The 21,352-nt window shown below is 38.3% G+C and overlaps 1 protein-coding gene across 3 annotated transcripts in view; it reads left to right on the top strand.

Annotated features, from left to right (window-relative positions):
• Positions 1 to 8,051: 8,051 nt before the first annotated feature.
• Positions 8,052 to 21,352, top strand: part of MTRF1 (mitochondrial translation release factor 1) — a 51,283-nt gene continuing 37,982 nt past the window's right edge. Inside the window, exons 1-6 of one of the 3 annotated variants that reach the window (XM_081130388.1) lie at positions 8,358 to 8,442; positions 10,027 to 10,141; positions 10,643 to 11,068; positions 16,610 to 16,701; positions 18,284 to 18,365; positions 18,548 to 18,655. In XM_081130388.1, the coding sequence (XP_080986514.1) occupies positions 10,651 to 11,068; positions 16,610 to 16,701; positions 18,284 to 18,365; positions 18,548 to 18,655 (700 nt within the window). In that variant the 5' untranslated portion in view covers positions 8,358 to 8,442; positions 10,027 to 10,141; positions 10,643 to 10,650. Of the gene's footprint in view, positions 8,443 to 10,026; positions 10,142 to 10,642; positions 11,069 to 16,609; positions 16,702 to 18,283; positions 18,366 to 18,547; positions 18,656 to 21,352 lie in introns of all 3 variants that reach the window. The other 2 variants (XM_081130389.1, XM_081130387.1) reach the window with 2 other exon arrangements.

The raw sequence follows: 21,352 nt of genomic DNA, 5'->3' as shown, positions 1-21,352 counted from the left end.
CCTAGGTGACTACCCACCATACGCTTTTACTATTAGCCCCCTATAAAAAGAGGCCCTGTCCTGGGAGGCTGTGGATTTCTTCCTGGCTGGCCATGGGAGCAAGCAGCTGCTTTGCCCAGGTACGTAAGTTTCTCCTATTAAAGCACTTACGAATTTGAATAAGGCTGTATGTCAGTTTTTTGGAATCGATCCTGAATTTGGACTTCTGGGGCTTTCCCCCAACAGTTAAATGTAAAACATTTAGAGCAATGGTAAAGTATAAGTACTCAATGAATGTTAACTATTATTGTTACAGTTCTTTATCTGAAATACTTGGGACCAATATTTCAGATAAAGAACTTTCAACCTTCAAACTATTTTGGATTTAGAAAGGTAAATGCATATACTGTACACTGCATAACACTCTCAACAGAATCCAGGGCAGCACCCTGTAATCCGACAGATAAATATTTCTTCAGTAAAATATATGAATATTTATTCCCGGGGGATAAATACAGAGATAAATAGCCTTACACTAGTCCCAGTCAGGTTTGCCTGACAAATTGGTTTGCATTAAGACAGGTTTGCCCATCAAATAAGTTACAAAAAAAAAAAAAAAAGCCTTCAGTTTTCAAATATTTCTTTTCATTGAAAATAAGGTTTTTCAGAGCTTTAGGGATTTGGGTTTTTCAGAGCTTTAGGGATTTGGGAATTACTGTATTACCACAGTAAAAACCAAAAAGGGATAAGATTGAAATAGAATTTGGAAATCTTGGAAGCTGTTCATAAAATAAGCTTTGAATTTGATCACCTCTCCACTTTGGCAAAATTTTAATTTTTTCTTTTAAAAATTACAAAGCAAAGGCAACAACAAATAGTTGATGAGGAAAATTTTCTCTTTACAACAAATTAGGTTCTGAAAACAGAATGCTAAAATATCACCATTTGTAACCTCTAATGATGCAATGGACCTAGGCACTCTTAAGTATCTACTATAATTTTTAAAGGACACAACTAAATATCTTCCTTTGGAAGTAGCTAACCCACCTATAAAGTAGTTTTGCCCAAAAAATGTAAATCTGAATCTGATCAAGCTTCTAGATCCCTTTATAGAAAATTCCGGGGGGGGGGGAGAACATGATAAACACAAGTCTAGAACAATCTAGACTGTGTGAAACCCTTCAAGACAAAGGATCCAGTTTCTTCAACAAATATATTGCAAAGAAAAAACACAAACAAAAAGAGGAGGTAACCTATAGATTAAAACAAACCAAAACTATAGCAACAAATTGCAATGTATGGACCTTATTTGAATCCTAATACCAACAAACAACATGCCCCAGACCAAAAGTAACACAATTAGGGAAAAATTTGAAAACTGACTAGATATTTGATAATGTTAAAAAGCTTTTTTTAAGGGTGATTATCTATTTTAAAAGTCTTTATCTTCTGGAGCTACATAATAAAATATTTATAGATGGAAAAATAATGTTTTATATTTGTTCCAAAATAATACAGTGAGGGTAGGGAATAGGGGGAGGGAGGAGGGCAGGTGAAATACTGAGTTGATAACTTTTGAGAATTCAATGATGGGTGTATGGGGTTCATTATATTGTTCTATTTTTTAACATGTTTAAAAATTTTAATAACAAAAAGGGGAAAAATAGAGAGATACATGTCTACACACACAGTATAGATTACATTGTACTCCTGAATTTAGACCATTTTGGATCTAAGTTGGAAAACACATTAATGCTTATAATGGGAATTTGAAAACTACTTATAAAGGGTACTTGAAGGAGAAAAAGATGGAAAAATGAAATTTATTGAAATAAAGGTTTGAAAATGTACAATTTAAAACCAAAGTAAATGATTTAAGAAAAATATTTAGGATGATAATGGAAGAGAAATTTAGGATGACAGAAGAAATGAAATTACCAAGAAGTTGTAAGAGACAACACTAAATGATCTTGTTAACAAAGTTGACTTCACCCAACGGTAATACTAGTTTAGCAAGGGAAAAGGGAGTTTCCAGAATTAGTCTTTGAACCGTCTTTGCTTTTTTTTTTTATAAGAGTAAAAGGAAGATAGTAGGTTGACCTTTCAAGGCCTCTTAAACTCTTTTGACAGAAAATTATTTGAGTGCTCTAGTTTCAATAATGCCAGCAGGTGGCGCATTTCATCTCTCTTTTTTTTTCAAGCTAAGAAAAATCTGAGAACCAGTATAAATACAAAAGAAATGCTGCCTTTTCATTCTTTGTATTCTGCTTGTCTAGGGGAAAATAATAAGAATATAAGGAAAATGATCTTTGTTTTGCTACTTTTTTTTCCACCTTAGTTAGAGCCTGAATTTTGTATTAAATTGCTACATAATTCCTGATTTCATTTTTTTTCTACAGTAAAATATACCTGGTTAAAATCCCAAACTGTTGCTAATCTTCACATTGTGGGATGTTTTAAGATGCAGTCAAGAGCCTAAACTCCAGGGAACCAGAAAGCCAAGTGCATCTTCATAGTGTGCTATGAGCCATAGTGTGCTATGGCTTGTGTGCTGGGATTTTATGTTGCTTTCAGTGCCTGTGAAATTTTCCCAGATAGGACCAAGGGTTTCAACTTAGCCTGAAACAATCTCTACACCCACTCTGGTCTGGTTCCCAAAAAAATGTCCAGGGCTGAGGCAGTTTGGGTGCCCTGCTTCTGTAAAGGAAAGCCCTGTGGATGCAAAAGGGGATCGAATGGGAAGTAACCTCTCGGGGTGATCTGATCATAAAGTCCTAACTGGGCAGGTCATGGTAGGTAGTCATGCCCCAAGCATATAATGTCTTTAATAAAAGGTTTATTTTTTGTTTATTTTTAAAAAATATATCTTTATTGATTTTAGAGAGAGGGAAGGAAAGGGATAGAAACATCAATGATAAGAGTCATTAATTGGCTGCCTCCTGCATGCCCCCAACTGGGGATCGAGCCCGCAAGCTGGGCATGTGCCCTGATGGGGAATTGAACCCCAATTGCCTGGATCCTAGGTCAACGCTCAACCACTGAGCCACGCCCAGCCGGGCTAAGGCTTATTTTTGTCAGAAGTAAGCCATGTCCATTCTTTCTGTGCATCCAGGTTAACACACCTTAGAAATAAATCTTGTTAACTATCCTGAAATACAATCTCCGCCCGTCTTTCTCCTATTTTCATGTACTTCCCTCCTTAATTTCAAATGCATAAAAGAAACTGCAAAACTGTTATTCTCCAGAGCATTTAAGATCTTGCTCCTCAGTAAATGTCATCAGTTTGGCTCAAATACACTTTGTAAAAATTCTCTACAGCAGTAATTTTCAATCAGTGTGACACAAGACTTTTAAAAACATGCAATACCTGACTATTTTAGTCAGGGGCACTGACCTCCTTTCCCTTATATTGTCAAATTAAAAAATGGTAATAGGCCTGGCTGGGTAGCTCAGTTGGCTGGAGCATTGTCCTGATAGGCCAAGGTTGCAGGGTTGATCCCCGGTCAGGACACATACAAGAATCAAAAACAGCCCAAGTGCCCATCAGTAGATGAGTGGATAAAAAAGCTGTAGGACATTTACACCATGGAATACTACGCAGCTGTAAAGACAAAGAATCTCATACCCTTTGGGACAGTATGGATGGACCTGGAGAATATTATGCTAAGTGAAATAAGCCAGGCCGCGAAAGACAAATATCACATGATCTCGCTTATACGTGGAATCTAAAGAACTTAATAAACTGATGAACAGAATAGATTCAATGACATGGAAGCATAGATGAGACTGATGAATGTCAGAGGGATGGAGGAGGGCGGGTGGGTGGAGGAGAGAGTTACCAAAGAATTTATGTGCATATATACATAACCCAAGGACATGGACAATGGTGGGGAGAGGGACTGGGGAGGGGGAAGGAACGGGGTGGAATGGGTCATTGGGGAGAAAAAGGGACATCTGTAATATTTTAAACAATAATAATAATAAAAAAAGAATCAACCAACGAATGCATAAATAAGTGGAACAACAAGTTGGTGTTTCTCTTTCTCTCTCTCTAAAAATCAATCAATAAAAGAATTCTTAAGTGACAACAGCCAACACAATACTTGTTCAGTGTGAATGAATTAAAATTATACCTATTCTTTTTTGTCGGATTTACAAAAAATATATTTTTTGGTGTGCTGCAGAATTTTAGTAATTAGTTTATATGTGCCATGAGATGAAAAGGGTTGAAAAATCACTGCTTTACAGGTTTGGACATTTGTTAAATCCACAGCCCTAAGTGGATGGTTTATTGATGTGGGATCCCTGCTGGACACAAATCAACCTTCTGTTAGTACTGTAGACATAAGTGTCCTAGGAATCTTTTTTTTTTTTTTTTAATCCTCACCCAAGGGTACTTTTTCCATTGCTTTTGAGAGACAGTCGATGGGAGAGACAGAGAGAGAGAGAAACATCAATGTGAAAAAGACACATCGATTGGTTGCCTCCCAAATGGATCCCAACCAGGGCGGGGGATCAAGCCTGCAACTAAGGTACATGCCCTTGGCTGGAATCAAAACAGGACCCTTCAGTCTGCAGTTCAACACTCTAACCACTGATCCAGGCTAGCTAGGTCTGTTCTAGGAATCTTTAAAATGATCTGGAGGTCTCTGAAAGTGAAAATCTGTGAAAATCCCCATTTTCTATCTCTTTGGGTTTTGGCTGAGTTTGCTCTAAATGGATCTGAAAAATGGCTCCACCTATTTTGTTGTTTTAGATTGCTTCAAGTTGGAGGGAGACAGAGGCCATTTAGTTTCTCAAACAGATGCCAAATTGTCAGTGCTTGTTACAAATTCATTTAACAAAAGAACTAAAGTTGACTTTTTTATTGATTTTTTTCCTTAGAAAGAAAGAGTAAGGGGGAGAAAGAGAAAGAGAAACATTGATTTGTTGTTCCACTTATTTTTTAAAGATATTTAATTGACTTTTAGAGAGGAAGGGAGTGAAATATCAACGCAAGAGGGAAACAGTGATAGGCTGCTTCCTGCACACCTTCCACTGGGGAATGAGCCCGCAACCTGGGCAGGGCATGGGAATTGAACCAGCAACCTTTTGGTGCACGGGATGACCCCAACCAACTGAGCCACACTGGCCACGGCTGTTGTCCCACTTATTTATGCATTCACTGGTTGATTATTGCATATGCCCTTACCAGAGAGGAAACCTGCAACCTTTGCATATCCGGACCATGCTCTAACCAAATGAGTTACCTGGCCAGGGCCAATAGTCAACTTTAATGTGAGAAATATCTCAGACATGTTTCCAATTTAATCAAAATGCTGTTTTCTTCCATTAAATCAATTTCTTTATTATTTCTTCACATTTTTATCCTGTAATATAAAAGACTCTTTAGAAGTTATTTAACTTCATAAAATCATTCAATAATAACAACTTCCATAAGGCTTTTCAAACGTTAAAGAATCACCCAGCTGGGTGGCTCAGTTGGTTGGAGTGCTGTCCTGTACACCAAAAAAGCTGCGGGTCTGATTCCCAGGGAGGGCACATACCTAGGTTTTGGGTTTGATCCCCAGTCAGGGCGTGTTTGGGAGGCAGCCAATCAATGTTTCTCTCTCCTCCCCCCTCCTCTCTCTAGAATCAGTAAGCATATCCTTGGATGAGCATTAAAGAAAAGAATAACTTTTTTCTTTTATAGCTTTCTTGTTCACAATAATGCTCAGCAGAAAGCTTCAGGAAATCCAGAATACTACAGAGGAAAATAAACATTACCGATAATTCAGCCAGACTTTTAAATATATATGCATTACATATGGTTTATTTATTTATTTATTTATTTATTTATTTATTTATTTATTCTTTATATATTTATTGATTTCATAGAGAGGAAAGGACAGGGATAGAGAGATAGAAACATCAATGATGAGAGAGTCATCGATGGGCTGCCTCCTGCACGCCCCCAACTGGGGATCGAGCCCACAACTCAGGTATGTGCCTTGACTGGGAATCGAACCCTGATCGCCTAGATCCTGGGTCGACGTTCAACCGCTGAGCTACACCCAGCCAGTATGGTTTTTTAAAAATGAAATAGTTTGCTGATATTTTTAGCATCCTCTTTCACTTAATAATATATTATGAACATCTTTGCATATTAACAAATATAAATATACCACATTACTTTCTTAAAAGACATGGAGGAGGAAGCAGTATTTATAGTACCAAACAGAAATGTCTTTAGGGATTTTTTTAAATTAGGAATAACATACATAAAGTACATAAAGTTGCATGTATATCCCAATAAATTTTTACATATCTATCTTAGTGTGTTTGGGCTGCCATAACCAAATACCAGATTGGGTGGCTTAATTAAATAACAGAAATTCATTTCTCACAGTTATGGAGGCTGGGAAGGCCAAGATCAAGGTGCTGGCAAGGTGTGTATCATTCTGAAGCCTCTTCTCTTTACTTGTAGGTAGTTGCCATCTTGCTGTATGCTCATATGACCTCTTTGTGCTTGTGGGGGGAGAAAGGGGGACAGAGAGAGACCAAAAAAGCTCTTTGGTGTCTCTTCTTATAAGGGCATTAATGCTATCAGATCAGGGTCCACCTTTAGGACCTCATTTAACCTTAATCACTTCCTTAAAGGCCTTATCTGTACAGTCACATTGAGGTTAGCTTCAACATATTAAATTTGGGGGGGGGGGGTTGTCACAATTCAGTCCATAGCAGTAAGGCTTATTTTTTAAAAGGAGAGTAAAGCTTTATAAATAATACTTAATTTATATATCTACACACATCAAAAGAAAGAAAGTATTTTATTGTGTAATGCAGGAGAATGACTTATATGGTCCTTTGGAATTTGTTCTCTACTGGGACATGAGCTCCAGGCAGGCAAAGATTTTTGTCTTTTCTATTCATTGCTAAATTCTCAAGTTTAGAACAGTGAGCACATAATCAGTGTTCAATCTTTACTGAATGATTGAATGTTTTCTTCTTTCTTTTTGTTTTTTTGAGAAGTGGAGGCAGTATCAGAGCTTAGGAGTCACAGATCATTAAGGATGATTGATTGCCTTGATTGAATCTCTGCTCTATCACTTACTAGTTCTTCTACCTTGCACAAGTTACTTAAGCTCTCTGTGCCTCAGTTTTCTCTTATGCACAATGGGTAATGTCGTAAGGATGAGATGAATTAATAGGTTTAATATGTAGCAGACAGAAGTAGATACCTTGAAGTAGGTAATAAATGTTGGATATGTATTTACATTTATGGCTAATTCTTCTGATATGTATGGTCGTAACCTAAAATATCCTGTGAAGTTGGTAATATGGGATTCTTTTTGCACTTTTCAGGAAGAAATAGTGTTAGAAACCCACACCTGGAACCTACATGTTCATATTAACCATTGTCACCCCAATAAATTTAATAAAGTGTTTTTAAAAATTTTTTAAAGGAAGAAATATTGTAAATGTGGTTGCTAATGACTGTATCCCACTGGAATATTTAAAGGCAATTTGTTTGCATTTTCCTGGAATTGTTTATTATTTGGATTTTTAAATTATTTAATCGGTGGTTTACAAGCTACGAACCTAAGTTGAGCCCCTAAATTCTGTATGTGCATGCAACATCTATAAAATCACTAATTTGTATATAACTATAGTCTTTCTTTTGGATCCCGTTATGACTTTAAAAATTACAAATTTATACTCTCATTTAGTCATTAGGTATTTTCTTAGGCAATGGAAGCTGAAAGTACAGCTATTAACAAGCAGATTCCACTAAATTTTTGAATGAGAAGGGGGTCCTCATAAAAGAAATTAAAGAATCACTAATTTAGTAGCTCCATATATAAGGAAATTCTTGTAATTTTACATTAAACATATGGTACATCTTGATTTCTTAATCAAAACTGTAGAGAATTCTCTCCTGAGCTTGCCGTACTGAAAACCAAAGCTCCACCTTTGGGCCAGGGGGTGGGGGCGGGGCGCCTGTGCCGAGATAAACTACAACTCCCAGGACTCCTGGGTGGGTACTACTGGGAGTTGTAGTACATTCTACACTCCACGCTCACCGTCTCGCGCCCCCGCCCCCTCGGGGATCCCGCACCTCCAGGCCACCTCCACGCCTCCTCCGGCGCCCTTCGTATCGCAACCCACGCCCCGCGCTCCTGCTCTGGATAAGTACGCCACCCTGTCGCCTCATGGGAATTTCTCTCGCCTTGTAACTTTTTTCTTTCTCGCTTTCGGTTTCTTCTTTTGTTTCCTGTTTTACCTCATTGTTTTAACGAAGCCCAAGCACTACTCCGCCGGGCGAGGGTCCAGACAGAGGTGAAGCCGGGAATCAGGTGTTAACCCGGAAGGAGTGACCCAGGAAGTGAAAGTGATTCCGTGCTTTTCCGGCTGAAATGTACCGGGTTGGAGAAGGTTCCGACCTCAGCGAGGAAAGCTGACGTCCTCTCTTTTTTATTTTAGGTACTCACAGTTAATTTCTCTTTTATGATCTTAAAAAGCCTTTTTTCTTTCTCCAGTTTGTTTTCCATGTTGTGTTTTTATGGGATCACTCTTTTTTACTGAGTTTCCCAGTATGGCTTACAAGTGGTGCTCTCGCCCCCGATAGTGTCAGTCGGCTGTACGGACGCTGAGACTTGTTCCAGAGCATCAGAGCTGTCCGGTTAACTGTGGGGGGAGGGGGGGAGACAAATTTCTGTTCTCAGGTGTAATCCTGGAGAGTAAATGTCTTGGTCTTTTACCCCCTTAACATCGAGGTTCGTGACCTTGAGAGTTATTCTACTATGGTGCCTGAGATGGAAATTTTAGCCAGAAGTGTTCTAACGAAAATGTTTACCATCCTTTTATTCTGTCCGTTTTCAAGTGGACACACCTGCTCTGATGTGCTTGAAACTCGGTGTGAAGACACACAGAGGCTTCTGGAGGACTGTAACTTCTGTGGTTACTGGGCGTAGATGGATTCTTCCACAGCCCTTCTAAAATGTGATTCAGTAGGTTAAAGTTCATTAGTAGAACCCTGCACACTTTGAATATTTTCTTTCCTAGGTGATAATGATCTATAAGTTAGTGGGCTTATAATGATCAAATGAGCTAATATTGCATGCACCTCCTAGCATAATAGGAACACCAGAGACAATAAAGGTTGATTTTGATACATTTTGACCTTTATTTCAACTTTGAACCACAGGATTTTAGGGGCAAAGTGTTCTTCTTCGAACCCTTTCTTACTCAGTAAAATAGTTGTGTACTTTTATTAGCTCTTGCTTATCTCTGTTAGAGGGGAAGAGAACAAATAATTATTGTACACAGCCTATTTCACCTAACTTGTAATTTTTTAAGTAACTTTTTTTTCCTTGATTGTGAAAGTAATACATGCTATAAGTGTAGAAGACTTGGAAAACACTAAAAAGTAGAAAAGTAGAAAGCAAGCAAAAGGTAGTCATAATCCCACAACTAGAAACCATCTTCTTAACATTTTGATGTATTTATTTTTTAGTTTTCTTTTTTCAAAATATTCTGTACTTTTTTTACCTGTATATCTTGTATTGTGGATAAAATTCAAAAAAGTAATTGAGATTATATTGTTTTGTACAGTTGGTCCTTGAACAATGCAGGGATTAGGGGCAACAACTCTGCCCCCACTCAAGAATTTGCATATAACTTTTGACTCCCCCAAAACTTAATTACCCTTATCCCTGAGTATACATGTTGTATTGGTTGTAGAACCCCCAAGGATACCAAAATCCCAGCTGCTCAAACCTTTCTATAAAATGGTATAGAAAAATGCATGCAATTGGACCTCTGCCTCCACTAATTCCCAACAGCAGATTGAAAATACTGTTTTCAGCCATGGTTGGTTGAATCTGCGGATGAGAAACCAGTGGATACAGAGGTCTGATTATATATTTATTGAAAAAAATCAGGGTGTAGGTGGACCTGAGTAGTTCATACCCGTGTTGTTCAAGGGCAAACTGTAATTATCACCTTTGTCCCTTTTTACCAGACCTACTTTTTAGCCTGTTAATATTTGAAGCTTTCTTCCTTTAGGATTTCGGCTGAAAGGGAAGCATCTTTGAAGAGTGATTGTAGAACTGAGAATGAAAAGCACAGAGCTCTGAATAGGGAACCTGCATTCTAAAATCAGCTCCATCTGCCTGGCTGAGTAAATAATCATGATTAAGTTACTTGACTTCCTTGGACATCTGAATACCTAAAATTAAAGAGTTAAATAAGAAAATAGTTGCTATTTACATCAAACTTTAGAAATCTATGAATATGTAAACCACCTAAAGTTTGCATGAGTATTTTTTACCTTTCAAGTGCTTGTTCATGTACTCAATTCTAGATTCTGGATACTTTCTAGAAAATAGCTGAATTAACCCATTCTATTGATTTACTTATTGGTTACAGTCTTACATTTGCCTTAATTTTATATGTATTGAGTGGGTAGAAAACAGTGCTTTGTGCTTTCTTGATTTATTTTAATGAATCCTTTTCAGAGATTTGAAGAATTCTTTTCTTTTTGTGAGTTATGGAATTTGAGGACTATGTTTGGAGCTGGCTCAGGCAGTAAACTGAGCAAGATTTCTTGAGGCTCCTTCTAACTTTATTATACCTGTAGAGTTTCTTTTTTTCCAGATTGTGTTTATGTATTATATTTCAGATGCTGAGATGAATCGTCACCTCTGTGTTTGGCTCTTTAGACATCCACCTCTTCATGGTCACCACCAGTGCTACATCCACCCCTTTTTTCATCAATTTACACAGATACATCTTGATACAAGGCTGTGGGTTTTTAGCCAAAACAGGGATCACATTTTCCGTCGTCTGTTAAATAAGAATTGGTCCAAGAGATATTGTCATCAAAACACTAAGATGCTCTGGAAGCAAAAAGCGCTACAGAAATATATGGAGGACCTAAATAAGGAGTATCAAACACTTGATCAGTGTTTGCAGCATATCTCTGTAAATCAAGGGGACCAAAGGTCGTTGAATCGAAGACATGCTGAGTTGGCACCACTTGCAGCCATTTACCAAGAAATTCAGGAGGCCGAACAAGCAATTGAAGAATTAGAGTCAATGTGTAAAAGTAAGTAAAAGATATGTGTGTGTACAAGTACAGGATTGATTTTCTAAGTTAAAGTTTTATTGAACTAAGTCTTTAAAAAGCCTACAAGTAATAAGCTTTACACTTGGAAAGGACAGGACTCTCTGGGTATTAAAAGTATTTCAGCAACTAAAGATCAACTATTAAGAGACTGAACTCCTCATGGTGCTTGCCAGGAAGTTTTTAGGGTCTGGGAAACCTTTTTAGAAGCATTTAATTTATGGAACTGACCCTTACTGAGCACTGCCCTTTAGTGCTACATACCAGGGACACAAAAATACAGTTCCTACCCCTCAAAGGGCTTATTTGGTCTAGGTATTATTTTATCACTCTTTAGCCATCTCATCCTAATCACTCCCTTCCCTACTAGCCTTAGGCAACAACTAATCTACTTTCTATCTCTGTAGATTTACTTACTTCGGGCATTTTATATAAATGGAATCATATGGTATGTTGTCCCTTGTGACTGGCTTTTCTCACTTAGCATAACATTCTAAAGTTTCATCTATGTTGTAGCCTGTATCCATACTTCATTTTTTTTTTTTTAAACCCTCACCAGAGGATATTTTTTCCATTGCTTTTCAGAGAGAGTAGGAGGGAGGGAGAGAACAAGAGAGAGCAAAACATTGATGTGAGAGACATCAATTGGTTGCCTCCTGCACACGCCTGACCAGGGCCAGGGATCAATCGAGTTACATGCCGTTGACTGGAATCGAGCCTGGGACCCTTCATTCCACAGGCCAACGCTCTTAACTACTGAGCCAAATCAGCTAGGGCCATGCTTCATTTTTTTTATTGCCGAATTATATTTCATGGTATGGGTGTACAACATTTCATTCACCCATTCATCAGTTGATGAATATTGAGTTGTTTTCACTTTTTGATTATTATGAGCAATGCTGTTATGAACATTTGTTTGCACATAGATTGCTCTGTGTGGACATATATTGCTGAGTTGTATCGTAACTCTATGTTTAACCTTTGGAGGAACTGTCAGACTGTTTTCCAAGTGGCTATACCATTTTCATTCCATCCCCGGTGTATGAGGGTTTGAATTTCTCCACATCCTTGCCAATCCTTGTTATCTGCCCCTTTGAGTCTAGTGATCTAGTGGGTGTGAAGTGGTATCTCCATGTGATTTTTATTTGACTTTCTCTGATTGATGTTGAACATTTTTTGTGTGCCTATTTGTCATATCATCTTTGGATAAATGACTGTTCAGATCCTTTGCCCATTGAGTTATTCGTCTTTTTTTATTGATTTGTAAGAGTTTATATTATAAATAGTTCTTTTATTATTATTATTTTTTTTATTGATTTGAGAGAGAGAAAGGGAGAGAGAGAGAAACATCAGTGTGTTGTTCCACTTATTTATGCATTTATTGGTTGATCTTGTATGTGCCCTGACCAGAGATTGAACCTGCAACCTTAGTGTATCGGGGCAATGCTCTAACCAACTGAGCTGCCTGGCCAGGGACAGACACAAGTTCTTTATCAGATATATGATTTCCAGAAATTTTTTCCCATTTTGTGGATTGTTCTTTGAAACACCACACTTTAAAATTTTGATGATGTCCATTTATCTTTTTATTTTCTTGTTGATTATGTTTTCGGTGTCATATATAAGAAACTATAATCTAAAGTCACAAAGATTTATATTGTTGTTTTCTTCCAAGAGTTTTATATTTTTAGCTCTTACATTTAGGTCTTTGATCTACTTGAGTTAATTTTATATATAATGTGAGAGGTGTTTATTTTTAATTTTAGTATTTCTTAATATTGGTATTGCCTTAATATTTTTTTCTCTTAGGAAAATTTTTTACAGTGTGCAGAAGTTGAAAGAAAAGCATAATGGACTAACCTGAGATTTTAACATTTATCCAGAGTTTGCTATTGGCTTTTAGTTTCTAAACTTTCTTCTGTGCTCTCGTCTGTTTAATCGAGCTTTAGAAATGTAAAGCAGCCCTCGCTGGTTTGGCTCAGTGACTAGAGCATTGGCCCGAGTACTCAAGGTTTGATTCTGGCCAAGGGTACGTACCTCTATTGTAGTCTCCATCTCCAGCCCTGGCCGGGGCACATACAGGAGGCAATCAATTGATGTATCTCTCTCACATCGATGTTTCTCTCTCTCTCTCCCCCTTTCACCCTCTCTGAAAAGCAATGGAAAAAAATACCCGCTGGTGAGGATTTAAAAGAAAATAAATGTGAGCATTGTCAAGTTCATAATTATACCTGTGAAGCTCTGGGTATCCAAAGCCTTATATTTGCCTGCCTTCCATTGGTGGCACTACAAATATCTCACCTATATTTAATGAGGATTATTTTTTACTCTTTAGCATAATGCCATTCAAATTTGTAATTAATTAATTTTGGGAAAGCTTCTTACATGTAATAGAAGGTTACTGAATGCTTTCTAAATTGAATTAATAACTTCTTTAATCCTTGGTTGGATTAGATTGTTTCTAAACTCTCTTCTAGGCTTACAGTTCTACAATTCTGTAATAATAGTAGTACTGGCTACATTTACTCTACAAAACTGGAAGTTTTAGCCATACTAGATTACTCACAGTGTGCTGGATAATGGTTGCCATCTTTAGACAAGAAGTGACCACCCCAGATTACTCCAAAACATTTTATTTGGATGTATATTTAATTTGCCATTCCCTTTTTTTTTTAAAATTTATCTTTATTGTTGAAAGTATTACAGGTGTCCCATTCCCCCCCCCCATTGACCTCCTCCACCTCGCTCCCACTCCATCCCCAGGGCCCCACCCCATTATTGACTATGTCCATGGGCTATGCATACATGCATATAACTTCCTTGGTTAATCTCTTCTCACCCTCCACCTCCCTTCCCTCTTCCCTCTGAAATATGATCGTCTGTTACATGCCTCAATGTCTCTGGATCCATTTAGTTCATCAGATTCTCTTGTTCATTAGCTTCTTAAAAGAAGACCCTTCAACATTTTCTGTAGTGCTAGTTTGGTGGTGATGAACTCCTTTAGCTTTTCCTTGTCTGAGAAGTTCTTCATCTGACCTTCAATTCTAAATGATAGCTTTGCTGGGTAGAGCAATCTTGGTTGTAGTTCCATGCTTTTCATCACTTTGAATATTTCTTACCACTCTCTTCTGGTCTGCAAAGTTTCTGTTGAGGAATCAGCAGACAGTCATATGGGTGCTCCCTTGTAGGTAACTAATTGCTTTTCTCTTCCTGCTTTTAAGATTCTCTCTTTGTCTTTAACCTTTGGCATTTTGATGATGATGTGTCTTGCTGTGGGCCTCTTTGGGTTCCTCTTATTTGGGACCCTCTGTGCTTCCTGGACTTGGAAGTCTATTTTTTCCCCCAGGTAGGGGAAGTTTTCTGTCATTTTTTCAAATAGGTTTTTCAATTTCTTGCTCTCTTTCTTCTCCTTCTGGCATCCCAATAATATGAATGTTGGGCCTCTTGAAGTTGTCCCAGAGACTCCTTATGTTATCTTCATATTTCTGGATTCTTTTTTCTTTTTGCTCTTCTGGTTGGATGTTTTTGTTTCTTCATTTTCCAAATTGCTGATTTGATTCTCAGCGTCCTCTACTGTTGATTCCCTGTAAATTATTTTTCATTTCAGTTCCTGTAGCCTTCATTTCAAATTGGTACTTTTTTATGTCATTGATTTTCTCAGTTATTTTTGTCATACTCTTACTAATATCCTTGAGCATCCTTATAACCATTATTCTGAACTCTATCTGTTAGCTTGCTTGGATCTATTTCATTTAGTTCCTTTTCTAGAGATTTCTTCTGTTCTTTCTTTTGTGACATGTTTCTTTGCCTCTACATTTTGGCTGTTTCCTGGTGTTTGTTTTTATGTATTAGGTAGAGCTGCTATGTCTCCTGGAATTGGTAGAGTGGCTTTGTATAGTAGGTGTCCTGTAGGGTCCAGTGGCTCAGCCTCCCCAGTCACCTGAGCTGTGCCTTCTGGGTGTTCCCCTGTGTGGGCTGTGTTCACTGTCCTATTGTAGTTGAGCCTTAGTCGCTGTTGGGAGGAATTGACCCCCAGGCCAATCAGTTGTTAGGACCAGCTGCAACTACAGCTGAAGAGCTGCTGTGCTGGATACACCCCTATGGGACAGGATTTACTTCAGTGGAGCTTTGGTGTTCACCAAGTGTGCCCCTTGAGTGTGTCACTTGTGGATGTGGTAGGGTTGTAATCCAGCATGGTCGAGTCTGACCACCAGGTGCACTGTCTCTGGGGCCTCCTGGGAGGTGCAAAGTCAGCCTCTGCCAGTGCCTTTCCCAGGGCCACCCAGCATGAGCTACACAGCCAACTGTAGTTGGCTGCTACTTGTGCTGGGCTTGGAGGTGTCCAGGAGAGGCCCAGCTATGAACCAATGCAGGCTGCCACTAGTGCCAGGCCTGGGACCACTTATCAAGGTGTATGGGGCCCGCTGCTGCTTGTTTGAGAGATTTTAGGAAAGTCTTAAGCATGAGGCTCAAGAGGCCACTTGCATAGAAAAGCCACTGGAAATGGCCTGGATGAGCCTGCAGGTGGGAAGGGGCAGGGCCTCCAGGAATCACTGGGGCAGGGCCAAAGTGTGAGTCAGATGCTGGCGATTCAAATATGGCCCCTGCCTGCCGGCTCTGTGCGGGGAGGGATCGCCAAAGGAGCAATGGCATCTGCCAGCTCCTCTGCCTGGGAGGAAGCTGCCCCTCCAGCTCTCACCCCAACTTCAGACAGATTAGTTTCTCCCCAAGTGTCCCAGGTTCCTTTCAAGCTGCTGCCCAGCGCTGAGGCTCAGAGGGAGGGCGTCCGAGTGAGTCTGTGCGTGGGCCCTTTAAGAGGAGCTGCTGGGGCTCCCGCAGCCTCTGCAACCCTCAGCGACCATCCCCACTGGTTTCACAGCTGGGAGTTGTGGGGACGTCTCTTCCCAGCCCTGGAGCCCTGGGCTGGGGGCCTTCTGTGAGGCTGGGACCGCTCCCTCCTCTGAGAAACCCCCACTGCCGAGATTCCCTCCTGGGTTTAACCCATGGCCCTGGGTGTGGGCCCGCAGCGCATCTCCACAATCCAGTCCCATCTGCCCGCGTTTCCGCCCCTCCTACAGTTCTTGGTGCTGCTTCAGTTCCCTGGTTGTAGGGCTTCTGTTCAGCCAGATTTCAGGAGGCTCTGAGTGATGGTGGTTCTGTATTTTCCTTGTAACTTTGACGTGGTTGCGGGAGGCAGCGGTTGCATCTGTTACCTACACTGCCATCTTGTTTCCTCTTCCTGCCATTCCCTTTTAAACCTGTTTGATTAATTACTGATTTGTATAATTACTTATAGACATTCAAATCACAAGCTCTTGGGGCAAGATTGTGCTTTTCACACTGAAATTTTTGGAAATACTTTACAAATACTTGTTTATTGATATTCTCTAACTATTCTAACTGTTCTTTTGTATAAGCCCTTGCCTTCATAACTGAAATAAAACTTAATAGGCAGAGATTAGGTAGTTATTTAAGAGCCTCCCTGTTAAGTATTTAAAAACTTTACCATTGTTACTGTTGTAGGTATAAATAATCAAGATGAAAAGCAGTTACAAGAACTTGTGATGGAAGAGAGGCAAACCATTGCTCAAAAAGTCAACATGTTATACAGTGAGGTAAGTTTTAGGAGGTAAACTAATCTCAGTAGTGTTAATATAAAGAATACCGTTCTTGCTAGGTTATGCACTGGTGCTCAAAGTGCTTTTCAAATACCAATTATTAAATCTTCTTTTATAATAAGTGATTAGGCTGGGTTTAGTGCTTTAATTTGCTACAGAATGAGATTGAAGAGATTGTGATAGATATCAAAGAATAACCTCCCCCACCAAACAGCAATATTCTAAAGTTGAATCTATTAACTTGCCAGGCAATGGAACACATGCTGATAAGGAAATTAGGGGAAGCACCAAGGGTTTTTATTTTTTTATTTTTTCAAAAAATATATCTTTATTGATTTCAGAGAGGAAAGGAGAGGGAGAGAGAGAGATAGAAACATCAATGATGAGAGAGTTATTGATCGACCCCGTAACCCGGGCATGTGCCCTGACCGGGAATCGAACCCTGATCGCCTGTATCCTAGGTCAATGCTTAACCACTGAGCCATGCCCTGCCAGGCACCAAGGGTTTTTAAGTCTTAGAAAGGGGGAGTGGTTCATGATGATGTGTTAAGGATTGAAAATTTGCATTTTGAATAGAATGGAATGAATCCAGTGCTATAGAGACAGTTGCTTAACACAGTCTTTAGCTTCTTCCAGCTCAATGGACAATTTGTCTAAAATCACAGCACTCTATACCATGTTCCCCTCTGTCATATTTGCCATCTCCTGCCTTCAGTCTTCCCTACTCTGGGAATCCAGTGGAGAGGAGCTTTGTGAGGGGTTGAAGGGGATGAGGTGGAGGTATTGGTTTTTGTCACTGATTTAACCAGCTAATCAAAGTAAGATGTCTGATTCTATTATTCTCTCCCATAGACTAGATTATTTTTAACAGAGATAGAGTATTTCAAAAATTGACAGTGGGGAGTATTGTGACACGTAGGTACTTTTAGTTTGATTTGAAAGACCTTTTAGTAATTAAAAAAATAATAATAATAATGGCTTCCCTTTTCTTCTTAAAAGGAAGGTTGGTTACTTTGTTAGTATGCTCCTTTTTTTCTTGTCACAGCTAAGAAACTATTTGAGCCTTATCTTGGGAGTCCTCAACATACTCTTTAAACAAAGCAATTCAACTGAAAAGGCAGGGCACAGTCTGGTGCTCGCTGTCATTTATGTCAGGAGAGAATATGCAATCATGTGTGAAATGAAGACTTTCAAAGCTTTACTTTATTCGTTAGATGAAAGAAGCTACTGTTCAGAACTAATAAGAGGCAAGATCTGAAGAATATTGAATGGAACACTGGACTTTGATCTAAACTTCTGCATTTTAGAAAATTGAGATAATCTGATAGTATTGTAGAGAACATCCTGACAAGTAACTTCATTGTTAACATGAGATGATCACTTTAGGTCTAATTAGGTCTACTTATTAAAGCATTTTAGGAGTAGACCTCATTGGGATGCTGTATGATTTTGTTAATTACTTTTTTTTTAATGTTTGGGGGTCTTTTATTTAAGTTTAAGTAATAATAGTAAATATATTTATATATACATACATATATACCATATACACACTGATGCTTATAATTTTTCTCTTTTTTAGCTTTTCCAGAGTTTAGTGCCAAAGGAGAAATATGACAAAAATGATGTTATTTTAGAGGTGACATCTGGAAGAACCACTGGAGGTCTGTAAAATAATTTTATTGTAAATAATCTAAGAAATACCTAAATTTTACTTTGATTTGACACACTATAATTTTAAAAGTTTCACTTTTGAAGTAGTTACTCGTTTCTTAACGGGCCTATAATTAAGAATGGTTCTCTTAGAAATTCATGCTGACTGAATATTTTTTGTGTTTTCATTTAGGTGATATCTGCCAACAATTTACCCGGGAAATATTTGACATGTACCAGAGTTATTCAGGCTATAAACACTGGAAATTTGAAGTTCTGAATTACACACCTGCTGATTATGGTAGGTGCAGTTGAGGATTCTGTCCATAGATAATGCTGAGCTTCATTAGATCTATGTTGTCCTATTTTTTAAAATACTTGCTCTGTATGTACTAAATACTGTGACATAGGCTCATCAGTCCCAGTGGCTTACTATAGTAGAGTTTTTAACTGGGAGAAGAGAGTGAGAGGCAGGGAGATAGCCACCTAGGAAGGAATAGCTGAAGAGGAGAAAATTTCTCTATGGAAGATAGGTATATACCTTGCCCAGAAAAGCATTGCTTTTTTGTTCAAAGCAAAGCTATATTAAGGTTTTTACTCTAAAGAACTTTATCATTTATGTGACATATAATCAGAAGGTTTACCAGTTCAACTAAGTAGCTAATGATATGTTAGATTTTTATGGGAATGCAGAAAAAGTTAATCATTAGTCTTTATTTTCCATCTAATTGGTCTGATAAGAACTTAAACAACATAAACAATAGCCAGCAATGCAAGCCTTTAAACTTGCAAGTATGTTAAGTATGTTAAATAAGAACATGTGATGGTAATTTTTTCCCCATTCTTTTAATCCACCTGGAAGTAGTTGTCTGCTTGGTTACACAGTGATACACTGTAGTAGACAGAGGGTCATGAATAATAGGCCACAAACTATCAAAGTGAAGAAAGAGAATTAATGTAAATTGAACAATCTAGGGAAATGAAAACCAGTATACAGCATAAGTAAGTGTGCTTGGTACAGATTTTAAATACAGCCAGTGAGAGCAGAGGGAAGGAACAACCTGAGCAGCAGCATGGTGATGGGCAAGATTTTGGTGTGTGTGTAGGACAGTGAGGAAGCCGATTTACCCAGGGCACATTCGTGGTGGAAGTAACAGGAAGTAGATTTGAGTGGGTAGAGTTTGAACATCCTTGAAAACTGAACAGGCCTTGATTGTTAGGGAATAGAAAGCTGTTGAAGATTTTATTCATAAGAATATGACTTGATAAATACACATTTTAAGGAGATTATTTTGACACAATCTGAAGAATGGATTGAACAGATTTGATTTAATGCAGATTGCAGAGAGGTTATTAGAGTAATCCAGATACGACTGAGAGTTAGAATTTGGAGTAGGGAGACGCATGAGACACCTTCAAAGGCAGAAGGGGCAAAATTTGGTACTGACCGGATACAAGAGGGGCTGTTGCTTGCCCACTGTGTCCTGTGTGCAGCGGAGGTTGTTTGATCCTTGCAGTCCAGTGAGATGGATATTAACCCGCTCACAGATGAGAATGTAGACTCACAGAGTAAGTAACTAATCCAAGATTACACAGTAAGTAGTCACAATCCCAGGATTAAATTTAAGTCTGTCTGATCCAGAGCCACACTGCCTCCCAGTAGTCTATTCTGACATAAAGATGAGCTACCGGGATTCTAACCCTTGTAAGCTAGCAAGATTGCGACTCACTCACACCATTGAATGGGATAGAAGTTGAAAGGCAGAGCCAGCCCATTTGGGAAGAATAATGGTAAGTGGGCTTTGAATTATGAAGTTTGTGATTATACTGAGCATTCATTTAGAAATATCCAATAAATTGTAAAGTTGTGTAACCAGAGCTTTGGTGAGAGAACAGAATTGAGGAAAGATATTTGATAGCTGTTAGCACAGAGGTAATGTCTGATACTGAGAGAACAGGTGAGGGAGAGGCCGAGGCACCAAACCTTGGAGAATGGCCACATTTAGAAACATAGACAAGTTGGCAAAAGAAAAGGAGGAGTCTGATAAGTAGAAAAAGGATAATATTATGGAAGCAGGAGAGGAGAGAGTTTCATGGAGAATAGAATCAGAAACAGCAGCTTATAAAAGGTAGAAGAATGGGAAATGTCATTAGTGACCTCTGAGATGTATATTCTGAATCCAGCTTTCAAGAATGAGAGGGAGATGAACTTAAGAACAGGAAGAGATTTTGTTTCAGGTATGTAGAGCAGCCTAAACAATGGTTGAGAAACCTTTTTTTTAGGCACACTGACTCATTGGCAAAATAAAATAAAGATATTTAAAGTAAGATATTTTTCAAAAAACAAAACTTTTAAATATTTTTCTCATACCTTTAAAATCAAAGACTAGGAATAAACCTCTATTTATTGAAATTATAATGCTTAAAAATTGGTTGATTGATTGTAATTAGGAGAAGAAAACAATGTGGATAGAAAAACACTAAAATAGAGAAAAAGAAAAAAGCACCTACCTTTAAAATATGTATATTAAATGACACAAAAGGGGGTCCCAAAAAATGTATACACACTTTAACAGCTGATAGCTCAATTTTGAAAATGAAATGTATTTTAATAAACACTGCCTTTATAATTATTCAAAGTGTGTTTATAATTTTTTGGGACACCCTATATATGTGTGTATATATATATTTAATGTTTAATTGACATAGAGAGGAATTCCACAGAGATATACACAGCACTAGAAGCTGAGTGAAAAAAATCACACTTCCTTACAAAATTTCATATATCAGGTGACCTAAAGTCTTGTAGTTTTTGTTTGTTTGTTTGTTTGTTTGTTTTTTAGAGAGAGCGAAACATCGATTTGTTATTCCACTTATCTATGATTCTTGTATTTGCCTGACCAGGGATTGAACCCACAACCTTGGCGTATTGAGATGATGCTCTAACCAACTGAGCTACCGGCCAGGGTAAAGTCCTGTAGTTTTGTGACTATAGATA

Source organism: Miniopterus schreibersii (assembly GCF_964146895.1).
Source record: "Miniopterus schreibersii genome assembly, chromosome: 2".
In the NCBI taxonomy this organism is placed as follows: Eukaryota; Metazoa; Chordata; class Mammalia; order Chiroptera; family Miniopteridae; genus Miniopterus; species Miniopterus schreibersii.
This window is presented reverse-complemented; position numbering and strand designations above follow the sequence as displayed.